The sequence below is a fragment of the Melanostigma gelatinosum genome (genome assembly GCF_949748355.1).
Source record: "Melanostigma gelatinosum genome assembly, chromosome: 16".
Lineage (NCBI taxonomy): Eukaryota > Metazoa > Chordata > Actinopteri > Perciformes > Zoarcidae > Melanostigma > Melanostigma gelatinosum.
The window spans coordinates 9474513-9487373 of record NC_136649.1 but is presented as its reverse complement, the minus strand read 5'-3'; the positions used below and the strand labels follow the sequence as shown (position 1 = coordinate 9487373).

Sequence of the window (12861 nt, the reverse complement as noted above, 5' to 3'; positions counted from 1 at the left end):
AATAGAGCTCAGAGGGCACCCGGATTCCTGTATGTATCCTAAAACTGATCATTATGACATGTCATGACAGTGCTTTGTCTTTTGTTTGGATCGGAGCAGCCTGTGAATGAGTTACTTCCTCTTTTCTGGTATCTGTTTTTCAGAGCTGTTCCATATCAATCAACACTCAAAAGTCACTGCTGACCGAAGAGAGGTTGATTATCGCTGAACATTTAACGCCATGCTTGCATTTGGACATGCAGATAAAAACATGAATTACCATTCATGTTTACATTTTAGGACGAAATTAGGAATCACATTTTAAAGGCCAACATGTTCAAAAAGCACATTGTTAGTTATTTCTGGAAATAATCAATTAAAATAACACCTTGTTTTTATGATTATTCTTGTTTCTCTATGGTGGTTCAGCTTGAGTTTCCAACTGTCTCCTAAAGAATCCATCTAATAACTCTCTAACTTGATCTTCCCTGTCTCAGGGTTACTTTCATTGTTAGGTGGCTTTTACTCATTCATTTCAACATCATCAGTCAATCAATTGGCACATTTTGCTTTTAGTGTTGAAAACCTTGAAGCTGATGAGGTTGAACGGGTTTATCAGTGGATACAATCAAGAATCTAATTGAATGAGCTCAGTGGAAACCCACTCAAAGGATTTCTTGGTCTTCATGAAAGGTCAACGGGCCGATGCTTTTGGAATTATAAAACGTTGTTTATTCGGACTACATCTTTAATTTATGAAGATCTACTTAGGAACACTGTTTAATGTATCATTGTGTCTTTCATATGCAAACAATGATGGCATTGTAATTTCTTTGTAAATTCCTGCTTGCATTCACACTAAAGGTCCAGTTAAAAACCACAGAAATGCTCAATCAACCAAACAATACTGCTTCCTCACCAAATCAACCGGTTGCACATATTAACCCCTGCATGACCTCACCATCCTGCATCAAGTCCCAATCTGGTGACGTGGACCAGCACCTACGAGTTCATTCACAAGTCAATTTAAGTTGTAAGAGTTGAAAGCTGTCCAACTTATAAACTACTGTAAAATATTAAAATGTAATACATATATCACGTGTATATTGTTTTCTTAGTACTCCAAGGTCGTTTTGGTTCACATTTAGGGTAGAAAAAAAACAAACTAAAACATGAACTTTAAATTCATAACAGGCCGATGCATTTTAAAATGTGTGTTGCTGATAGTATTACAAGTAAAGGTGTTGATTTGTTGTGAGTACTAATAACAAAATTAGAACAAACTATTCAGTCGATATAAAAACGTTTTGTTTTCTTTTAGATTTTAGCCAAAGAGGTTAATATGCTAACTAAAACAATCACAATATGGCCCCTTTGTACTGATGGAATGCAAGGTTTTTCAAAATGACCAAATAATATCATACTAATGATATAATGCCATATATACTAAAACCTCCCTGGATCACACAAACCTGTTAATTACTATTTGTGGTAGTAATTATTGTACTAAAGCATCGTTTAATAGATTATATGTACTACCATAAAAAGCGAATATCATAAATATTTCAAACATAAAGGCATGGTCAGAAAACATGGTCGCATTCAGTGACGAGTAGTTCGGTCTATTAAAAGCAGTGCGGAGGCTTTTCGGTAACGCAAACAGGCCGCAGCAATGGACCTGATACGGAGCAGAGCCTCGAGGCCTGTACGGACACTGTGGCCCAATTCTCCTCATTTGTACACTGGAAAAACATATTCGAGGCTGCATGTGGCTGGATTTTGACTGACACCGGTCAAAAACGTGCATAAGCAGGTGGTCTCCGATTTCCATCGTGGCAGGCATCATATCAGAGAGATAGCATCAGCAGAGGCGCCCGGTCTGCAGAGGCGTTTACACCTGAGTCACGAAATGACTTTTCCCCATGGCGCGATGACCCAATTCAATTCCCGTGCCGACGGATGGATGATTTGGTTTTTCGCATATTATATGATTGATCAAAATATATTTCATGCCATTTATAGGCATGACATTTTATAAATGTCACTCTCGAGATCGTACTTTCATTCAGAGAAAGTCATCTTTCGTTCACCTCCAGTTGGAAAAACTGCGATGAAATAAATAGGTGGTGAAAAACCTCATTACCAGAAAATCCCTTTTGGGAGTTACAGAAAATGTAAGCTAAAATGTTTCGGACAACTTCAGTTTCCTCTTTTGTATAAACCGATATAATCAACAGTGCACATCTATGACTCATCGGCCTTCAGGTGAACCAAACAACACATTCATGGATCCACGCCGACAACAATATCAACTACCACAACACATGGCATTTAAGAAAGCCTTTATTTGTTGAATATTTACAATGGAATTATAAAAATATATAATTAAAGCTTTGGCAAATATTTTACATTTAGACAATTTATCTCTTTGCTCACATGGTTGAGTCAGTGTGGAACTCGATATCATGGCCACAAATTAAGATCATATAATATATGGCGGATTACAGAATAGCCCTTGGGTTTTTATAATAAAACTTCAATGACAGTGACAACATTATTTTTTTTCAATCCTGCAGTCTCCATAAGAGAATACAGTCTCGCAACATTTCAATTGAGGAAAATATTAGAGGGGCAACACCGATACATCCATGAAAGCTTACATTCATTTGGCCACTAAGGCCGATAAAGCTACTGTATTCATATTGCATGTGAATGGGCCTGTGTGTATGACTGTGAGCTGCAAACACTCGGGGAAACAAGCCGTTAGTGTTCAGACTTACTGTTGGAGTCGTAGAAATGAGTTCAGTTAATTTGGGTCTGGTAATTAAGGAGGTATAAGTCCTGGTTATGATGATGAGGTAGGGAGACTGAGTCCATGCACACTGTTCAAGGCTTCATGTTGCAGCTGCTGCTGCTGCTGCTGCTGCTGCTTGCTCAGGGGATTGGGCGGTTTTCTCTCTCCTGCACAAATAAGAAATTCAAGTTGTTATTTACCCCGCGAGATATATGCATTCATTATTTCACGTACAATTTTTCTAATCAGCTCAAATATACTCTCAAGGGATATTCAGAAACTCATAATTAGGAAGCAGTATCTCTTTTTTTGTGTGTGTGTGTTAAATGTTATCGGCCCACCTGCAGGCCAAGTCTGGAAGGTCAATATTTAATAATTGACATATAATTACGCTTCATTTGGGATTTCGTAAATGTTTACACTTGTTTGCGTCATTGCTTATTGCGAAAGTGAGTGTGCACGAGAAAGGCAGTGGGGAGGCCCAGGGAATATACGCTCCTCTGTGGATATAAATAAACTCTAATAATATATTTCAAATCAAACAATATAATATCCACATTGCACAGTAAAACCTATGTTCTAATTTAAAGCAACTGGATCCCAGAGTTGTTTTAAATGTTTTAATTTGTTAGTATTCGACACATCTGTCCCCGGTTTTCATATTAAACTGTGCTACCGGTCCCCTCCCCTCCCTCCCTCCACCCCTCCCTCCATACGTACCCTCTCTTGCCTGATGCTTGAAGCTCATCGGCGAGTGGATCTCCCCTGCATGCATGCTGGTCATCCCACCGCCCGGGTGGGACAGGACCGGGCTCTGCGGCTGCCAGTGGTGGTGGCCCGGCGCCACGTAGCCGCCTGCTGGCCCACTGTACACCCCGTACTGGTTGGTGGGAGAGTAAGCACACGCCGAGACATAACTGGACAGTGTCGAGGAGGGCTGCAGGCAAACATAAGACAGGCAGACAAAGTAAGCACAACAAAACCTCAAACGCACAGCGCTTATAATTACAGGCCTATATGACAGCGGCATGTGGCCTCCAGCGGTGCTTCTCTAAACTGACTGGTTTACAGAGAGAGGGGAGCAAATTGAGGAATAGATTACATTCACTACAATGTAATTCATCATAAATAAGACTAATTGGATCATGAATGCATAGACTGTCAGTCCCCCCCCGTCCTAAAACAGAACACTTACTCAACAGTCATACAAGTCTTTCGAGTCTCAGGGGTGACATCTTATCACGCAGAGAGGTCTGTTGCCTTATATGACTCTGTCTGACGGTCCCTGATATGGAAACTGTTCACAGCTCTGCCACAGGCCTATCCAGCGAGAGCACTAATTTGCTAAAGGCCCCTGCCCATTTTGGCACGATACATTTGGACGGTTTCGGCAAAGAAAATAAAATGGCGCTATTGTAGCAATACAGAGTGCGCACATTTGGTTTAGAAAGGTCACAGGCTGCGGGCTACACATGTGCAGACATCCATTTACCTGAGCGTATTTTATGTCGGCGTCGATTGCCGATTTGTCGATCCCGTTGACCGTGTGCGCACCGGGGAAAGCGGCTCTGTTGACGCTACTCCACTCTTCCATTTTTGGTGGATATCCCTCCATCCCAGCAATGGCTGATTTAGAAACATGTAACTTCATGTCAAACATGTATAAAAGGTAGAATTGCCACAGAAAAGAAATGCAGTCTCATTTAGTTTTGATAAATGACGTGAATTAGACATTTAAAATGCTTTCCGCATGAACCTGTCTGGGCTTTAAAATACGTTTCATTTTCAAAACAGCAGGCCGTTCTGAAGTCAGGTTCAATCAAACAATGATATAATTAAATATAAAAAAAATATCATGTACATTACAAATGTTTGCAACACGCGTGTAGAATAAAATAAGACCCGTTTTTTGATTACACGTTAAAGACACACAAAAAACGATACAGCTGAAAGGAAACAACATATTATCAGATAATTATGAATACCGTTCTCTTTTTTTGAAATACATTATATAAATAATTGTTTAGGTTTATTGTACCTAATAAAACCCGACATGTTATCATATATTTGCAACATTATTGTATAAGTAGTAATATATTTTTCAATGTGAATAATTAGCTAAAAATATAGAATGTGACAGACAATTTGTTTAAATTATATAGGACATTATGACACAAAAAACACACTGGACCAGGCTAAACGCTGGACGAAAACACTGACTACTATATTGAACTACAGGACCAGAAAGAGACAGACAAAACGCCTGTAGTGACTAGGCCTACTTGGGGGATTGGGGGGGGGGATAAAGCAGGTGAGCAAGGTGTTTGCAAATGAGTCATCCCATGAAAAGGCCTATTGTAAGTGGCCTTACTGCTTTTTGGCTAAATGGTGAAACGGAGGCCTGTGCAAATTGTAATGGGCACATTGTCCTGCCTGTGTCCAGAACAGGTTGTACGGAGTGATGTGGCAATTCACCATGCTGAATAACACAATAACCAGCTGCACGCGTTTATTAATATTGAGAGTTGTACGGCTCATGGTCCAGAGACGCAGAGTCCTGCGATTTATCATAGAGCAGAGAGTGTTTGTTTTCCTCACCTGCAGGATCCATGAAGGCTCGTATACCGAGGATGTTGCTGACGGTGTGTGCAGAGGGCCAGGCCCTGGATATGCTCATATGTCCAGCCGTCATCGGTACTCCAGGGCTGCCCATCTTACTGCCAGTGGGGGACATGTTGGGGTAGGAATAAGGGTATATGTGGTTGTAGGAGAGCCCGGCCTGCGCGGAGGCTTGCTTACTGCTCTCATACTGGTTGGGCTGGGAGAGATTTCCAATCTTGTTGCGTAAAATCCTGCTGATCGAGCTGACCGACGGGACGTTATACTTGTCACAAACTCCATCTGCCAAAAGCCTGTCCCGGATCTCCCAGGCAAAGATCCCGGGGTCGCCTTGTTTGTATTCCCTAATGTTTTTCACCACGTTAGGCGTCGTGACCCGTGGTTTGCTCCCACCGATGGCTCCGGGTAAGATGGAGCCGGTCTCGTTGTACCTCGCCAAAATCTTGCTCACGCAGCCGTGCGAGACTCGGAGTTGCCGGCTGATGTCGCAGGGTCTGATCCCGAGCTGAGCCAGCTCCACTATTCTCAACCGTATGGCGTTGGGCAGGGGTCGCCCATTGACGAACACGCCGCCCAACTGGTTCACCTCTCCATAGTTTTGCTCTGCAGGAGAATAGAGACACAAGGCACATATTTACGCAGCATGAAGTGAGTAGGCTATACATGCATTTCTGACAAGGAAATAAAATAGCCTCTTGTTGTCATTGTAATGCACTTTTCCTACTCTGCCACACAATGCAATTTCATAAAATAATTATGTCTACTTATTATTAGGAAGCAACTTTAAAATGTGCATCCTGTGTCAGTTTGACACAGGCCAGTTCCTGCAATTTACACCATAAAGTGACGTTAACATGTGTCAGCCTAGCCTCTGGTTGGTAACCAACAAAAGTGTGTACACTATCTGACTGTATTCGTTTCCCCTCCGCCATCCCTGAGTACACAACAACAAAAACCACCCGCAACGTAAAACATGGCGAGCATGAGGAATTGACACTCGAGAGCTCTTCGCAGACACACTATTCATGGGCTAATTGGCGGTGTGGTTCCATTTAAGATGTAAAGCTTTAAACAACGCCAGCCTTGACAGAGCTGGAAAAAGCCCCCACGATTTAAACTTGACATACTGTCGTCGAAAAGAAACACTCTTCTATTGCTCATTATCTGAACTTGAAGGGAAACAAATTACAAAAGGCAAAACAAATGCTTATTATTGTCTGTACGCAGGCGTAGTGAGTCTTGATACGCTTGAATAAGGTCCCTGCCAGTGAAGCATGCCGATGGTTACGCGGGCTTACCCATTTGCCTATATGTTTCGAGGTCCCGGGAAATATAGGCGCCCCTTCGAATGGCTGAATGCGTCCGAGCGAAAGCAGAGAAGGAAGGGGAACGGGAGGAATGAGCCCCAGAACAGGAAAAATAGACCTCTTAAAATCTCCGAGTGCAGCGCGCCCCCTTCTCTCTCTTTTTTGGAGACAAGTGACTTGCAAGGTACAATGGCACCAGAACGATCTTCATCCGATAAAAGCAAATTGGAGTTGTCCCATGGAGTCCGGCGTTTGCTAGAATTAATTTGACGCGTCCTACACGTCAATCTTCGCTGTTATACGCGGAGCCTCTGCTTTGGTTTCATTGGTCGCCCTGCGCTCGGACCGCTGTCAGCCAATGCAAACCCCATCCGGTTGGAGCCGTGCAGCCTCCTTGAATATTTTGCAAAGGGGAAGTGGCAGAAAGGGAAACGTTTCATCCAACATGCCGCCGGTAAGGACATGTACATCATATACAATGGGATGACACCTCCCTGTTTATTAGTGTTTGGCATTGGCGACATGCTTTTAGCGTGCATCCCAGGGAGTATCAATTTGATAAGAAAAACATCAGCATATACCTGAAAATATCCACCTGTGGATGGGACTGGCATGTTGGCCAGTCTATTCCATTTGTAGCTATTTTATTTAAATAGATTTATTCAGTTATAAATATGTTTTAAAAAACTGTTTTTCTGCATGTGTTGGACAAACTGAGGGTCTCGAGTCGTTTGGCCATCAGAGCCAAAAAGAAAGTTGCACACTAGCAGCCTGAGTCTTTTTTTTTTTATAAGCCAGTGTTGGGAGCATCAAACATGGGAAGGGGCGCGTGTAATCGATACCTCTGTAGATCGCAGCGCTCCCAGACTATATGGGACAGCCACTGGATGCCAGAGATTTACATTATCACAGCATGTTTACTGAGTTTCCTGTGCAAGTTTAGAAGGTATCGTTTATACGCTCGCAAAACGTTGGTAAAACTTAACAGTCGACCCAATGGTAACAAGGTGCAGTGTCCTTATCCCCCCCGCGACCACCTCCACCCCTCTCCTCTCTGTCTCCTGGCCGCTCCACCGTCCAGATCTGGGAGCAGGACACATGGAAAGCATCAGGTTGGGTCAGAGGAGCTGGGTGTTGGAGAAGATTGCCTTAAAGCAGTAGATGCAAGTGGAAACGTGTATCCTCTTTTATCGTGGACGTCTGGATATCAAGTGAATTCTCATCTCATTGTTGCATGCTGTATTTGCATGCATGTTGCAGGGTACATTGGCACACCGGAGGAAACTTCGTCTGTTGCTGCTGAGTATGCATTATTGTTTTAATAAATGGAAGGTGTAATTCTGTCTGTGTCACTGTTGTCCTTCACTCACTCCGTCCCTCTCTGTCTTTCCATCATTGCTTGGCTGGCAGGACTCCCCTCATCTGGACAACGAAGGAATTGCATGGTTTTACCAGCACAGTCTTACTTCTTTCCCATGTGCACCATTTTCCGGGTAGGTAAACCATTTTCTGGATGTTTCATTAGAATTTTTTGAAATTAGTTTTACCTTTAGTATTTTATATGAATATCAACATGAGAAGGTGTGTTTGTGTTTACCTCGTAATTGTATTTTGTATGCCGGTTTCCGCGTTATTTACTCGTAAATTAAATTGTCCTATCTTTAATGTAGTTCTACACCTTTAAAATATACGTCCTTTCTCTGTTTTTGCCATGATCATGTATGCATCGTATCAATAGGCTGTAATTAGGTTTGTTTTTTAAATATAATTGTAATTGCATTTACCAAAAGATGCGTCTGTTTTAAAGCAAGAAAGTCATTAGGATTATGAGATTAAATGCAGAAATGAATGTGAGAGAATTTGAATGAGCTAGTTTTTGTTTATTTCTCACCTTTGCACGATGCGTTCAAATGCGCACAGTCACCTAATGTCCCTGTGTTGTGACTGGTCATTTCCAGGTTTTTATTTATGAATTTAAATGCAAAAGATATATAAAAGCCAAAGAAAATTAGATTTTCTACCGTGTACATTTAGGCCATGTAGGTTAGACAAACAGCAGAGAGGTCGGTGGTCTGGTTTTAGAACTGGGATCTTAATCATCGCAGTCTTTCTCTAAAATGTGTTCGAATACATTCGTGTTGAAGTTTAAAGGTGACTATGTTTATTAAAGAATGAAGTAAACGTAAATAGACACTTTAAAATAATAACGCACGTGAACACATCCGTTGGTGCAGTATAGTTTTGCACACATCAGGTGCAGGGCTTTGCAACCGTCTGTTTGTCTTGTGTGACGAAACAAAAACAACCTTGAACGGCTCCCCTCATTTTCAAAGTCTAATCATACAATATCTGCCCACATAAACACTGCGGCATAAACACCAACTCTATTATTCCATTTAAAATCCAATGGTTGAATTATTAAATATCTACACCACTGACTTACTGTACAGTATTCTTCTCTTTATGTCCGAGGTGCTCACGTATCCACCGCCATTTCATCAGAGGTGTTCAAACTACAAACACAAACTTGAGATACACCTTGATCATAACTGACATCTCTTGAGACGTCTAAACTAAAATCATCGTCCACATGTCGGCACAAAATAGCCATGGAAGGACATTTTAAGGGGAGAGCAAATTAAATAAGAGTTTTCCGGTTACAGTAAAGTATAGAATTATAATGGTGTTTTTTTTGTCTAATGATGATCACCGACTTCAATATGAGATTGAAGCATTATAGTATTTACTGTTGATTACCTTTTCTCTATTTCAATGAGATTAATACGACTGGGTTCCCAAACAGCTGAGGGTTAATTCACATGTCAAATCTTAATGCTTTTGGTGCAAGTAAAACTATTATTTGGTTACATAGAAATCTTGAATTGACATGAATTAATGTCAGCCGCTGTTCAGACTAACGTCCAGAAAACGTATCCTTTAGGCCTGTGTTTGGTTTCACACTGTTCTCAAAAGTATGATTCTTTTTCTTTCAAAATGGTTCAATGCTATTTCCGTTGTTTGTTCAGTTCAGAAAGATTATAACGAATAGCCCACAATTAGGTCTTCAAAGTGTGAAATTTCCTCCCAAATCGCTTTCAGATGAGACACAGGTTAACTTATCCGATCGACACCTGACGCCCGCAAGGTGCGACGACCCCCGTCGGTAAATATTGATGTTGGTTTTAAGTGTCATCGGAGGATTCACTTCCTCAAGTGTGCTTTGTCTTTAAAGTTCTGAGGCAAATTCAAAGTTGTATTAGTCATTGTCTCAAAGGGGCCGGTAGTGTGCGCGCGCGTGTGCGTGTGTGGATGAGTCTGGAGGTGTGTTCTGGAATTATTTTAGTAATTTTTCAGACGTAATTATACTGCAGTTCCTTTATAAACAGTGTTTTTAATGGTAAAATAGCTGAATTGTGTGTGTGTGTGTGTGTGTGTGTGTGTGTGTGTGTGTGTGTGTGTGTGTGTGTGTGTGTGTGTGTGTGTGTGTGTGTGTGTGTGTGTGTGTGTGTGTGTGTGTGTGTGTGTGTGCGTGTGGTGTGTGTGTGTGTGCACGCTTCTTGGCGTGTGAAAAAAATGTAGTAGCTGTGATGCATTTAAACTTTAGTACTAAGCAGCATTCTGGACATTAGCTTCTCATCTGGTAAACAACACTGTGCACATGAACACATCTTTCCCATTTCAACAAAAGCAGAATATGTGCATCTTTTTGCCATGGCTTTAATAAAGAGCCTTTTTCTGGGTGCCCATGTTTTTGATTTAGTGTTTGTGAGTTTAGTGATCTCAGTGCTCAGTGGGGGAATTATTAGACAGGGTCCAGATTGAGAGCAGTAGCACACCAGGACCATCATGAGGCAATTAGTTTGAAACAAAATGTGTCACAAAAAAACAACATCCTGCTCCATATATTCCCATATGATCCAAACAGGCAAACGCATATATAACGATATACAGTGGTGTATAGTAATGAAATAGAAATACTTCGTTACTGTACTTAAGTAGTTTTTTTGGGTATCTGTACTTTACTTTACTTATATTTCTGTTGACTTTTACTTCACCACATTTTGCAAAGAAAACTGATACTTTGACTCCGATACATTTCCCCTGAAACCTTCGTTACTCGCTACAAAATCAAATCTATCTTTAGAAACAAAATGAATCATGAGAGCAGCGTCGGGGACTGTGGTGGAACACAGACTGCAAGCAAGCAGGTTTGGTGAATCAGTGGTGCTAGCAGCAAGTTAAATCATTGGTTCATCACGTTAATGCGCAATTGCAAACAAGTGCTCTCAAAGCCGCGGTGTTTTGATGCCCAGTGATGCCCAGGATGCTACATGCTATAGCTAGCGGGCGACTACATGAGTATAATTCCACTCTACGATGACGACGGTGGTGACGAAGACCAACACCAGTGGATCGCTAGCGAGTTAGTGAGCTGAGGAAGTGTTGACAGTTGTGCAGCACTAGTTGGCTAACGTTAGCTATAGCTAGCCACCACGCCATAGGATTGATGGGAGCCGAGAGAGCGCAGCATTAGCATTAGCGTTAGCATTCGGGAAATCCTTCGCAGCTGTGCGCAAGCTGTCTGTGACGCTGAACACACCTCTACCTGCCTCAGCGGCCCGTGAAAGGCTATTTAGCATTGCAGGACTAGTTTTCAGCCCAAGAAGAGCGAGTCTGCATTCTCGCAATTTTGAAAACCAACTTCTTTTGAAGATGAACAGGACATGTTTCAGTTTCAAGTAATGACTGTGTTGCTGCTTTAGTATTGATCATGTTTTGATATTTGAGTCATTTTGTGGATGATCAGATGGAGTTATGATGGTAGCAGTCGCCCAATAGAGTGGTCTCGTGTGACGTCACAGTTTAGCTGTCGGCCATGTTGGAGTACACACAAAGCCACTGGCATGCACGGCTGAGTCGCATAACCTATCGATCATGGTGAACTTTTGTGCTGTCTTTGGTTGTGGCAGCAGAGCTGATAGACAAGAAATCATTCTTTCGTTTGCCAGCGGTCATTACACATCAAGGAAATGACACGAAGGAGCTATCCAAGCGACATCGCGAGAAATGGCTGTCACGCATCTCTCGAGATATAAAGGAATGGAATTTGGCGTACACTAGAGTATGTGCGGATCACTTTATAAGTGGTCAGTGATTTTATTTACAAATTCGTTTGTGAACAGTATCTAATAAAGGAAATATAAATTAAACTTGGACATGAGAAGGTTACCGAAGCTTCATCGGCCCGTGACAGCAGTCGGTACCAGAGACGTGTCGAGCGTGTACAACAGGCGAAACACAGAGATGCAGCCTCAGCATTGCTTGATATGAGTTTAACGTCGGATCATATATATATGTGTGTGTGTGTGTGGGGGGGGGGGATGAAGTTAGGGGTTAGTTGAAAGTTAATTCCTACACACACGCACACAATGACGTGCATGTACAATGTAAACAAACACACGTGTCTGTTTGCACTGAGTAAACATTGAATATTGCTAAATATCGGACCAGATCTGTATATATTTACCCTTCCAATGACGAGATGAGAATTCTCGACGACCGTTGCTTTGACGTCTCGGACCCATCCACTGACAAACTGATTATAAGAGAGTCGAGCCCTTTGTAGCACGCCAACTCGTCTTTTGTGTAAGGACTGGGGGTGTTCACGAGATACGTGTAGATGTTGGCGTAGTTTACCGATGGAAGATAAGTAGGATCGGCACTGAAACCATCTGCACTCATCGTATAGGGATCCAAGTTACCAATAACCTTCAATTTGGCCAGGTAGCGAACCTTTGATGCACTATCCAGTGATTCAAAGTATGGTATTTTCGCCGCACTTCCTTGTTTACTCGCCGCCATGTAGGTTCTGTATGTACTCCAACATGGCCGACCGACCTTGTAACTAAGGAGATCGTGACGTCGGTGAGACCACTCCATTGCAGATTCAGCTTGAGCAAAACCTTTGCCTATTGTGTTCAAATCAGGCCCATAGGAGTTTACAAGGCAGGTGTCCTTTCTCACAACACTGACCTGATGCATCAAGTGGATATGTTTTGCTGAACATGATATTATGCATTTGTCCTCTACATCCTCTAGTCTAATGAGCAGACTTAGAAACGCACTGTTACAACTCCTTCAGTGTCAGATTGCTTTTCGGAG

The 12861-nt window shown here is 42.0% G+C and overlaps 1 protein-coding gene across 1 annotated transcript; it reads right to left on the bottom strand.

Moving 5' to 3' along the window:
* Positions 1–2423: 2423 nt before the first annotated feature.
* pax1a (paired box 1a) lies at positions 2424–6818 on the bottom strand. Its single transcript, XM_079286690.1, has 5 exons — positions 6691–6818; positions 5372–5995; positions 4266–4399; positions 3494–3710; positions 2424–2940 (listed from the first exon to the last, which is right to left on the bottom strand). Exons 1-5 carry the CDS (start codon positions 6692–6694, stop codon positions 2825–2827), a joined length of 1095 nt encoding a protein of 364 aa, XP_079142816.1. The 5' UTR covers positions 6695–6818; the 3' UTR covers positions 2424–2824.
* Between the last annotated feature and the right edge of the window lie 6043 nt (positions 6819–12861).

Coding starts and splice junctions, on each gene's coding strand:
- pax1a (XM_079286690.1), bottom strand. Junction 4,400..5,371: donor AGCCTTCATGGATCCTGCAG/GTGAGGAAAACA, acceptor TTTCTAAATCAG/CCATTGCTGGGATGGAGGGA. Junction 3,711..4,265: donor CCGACATAAAATACGCTCAG/GTAAATGGATGT, acceptor GTTTGCCTGCAG/CCCTCCTCGACACTGTCCAG.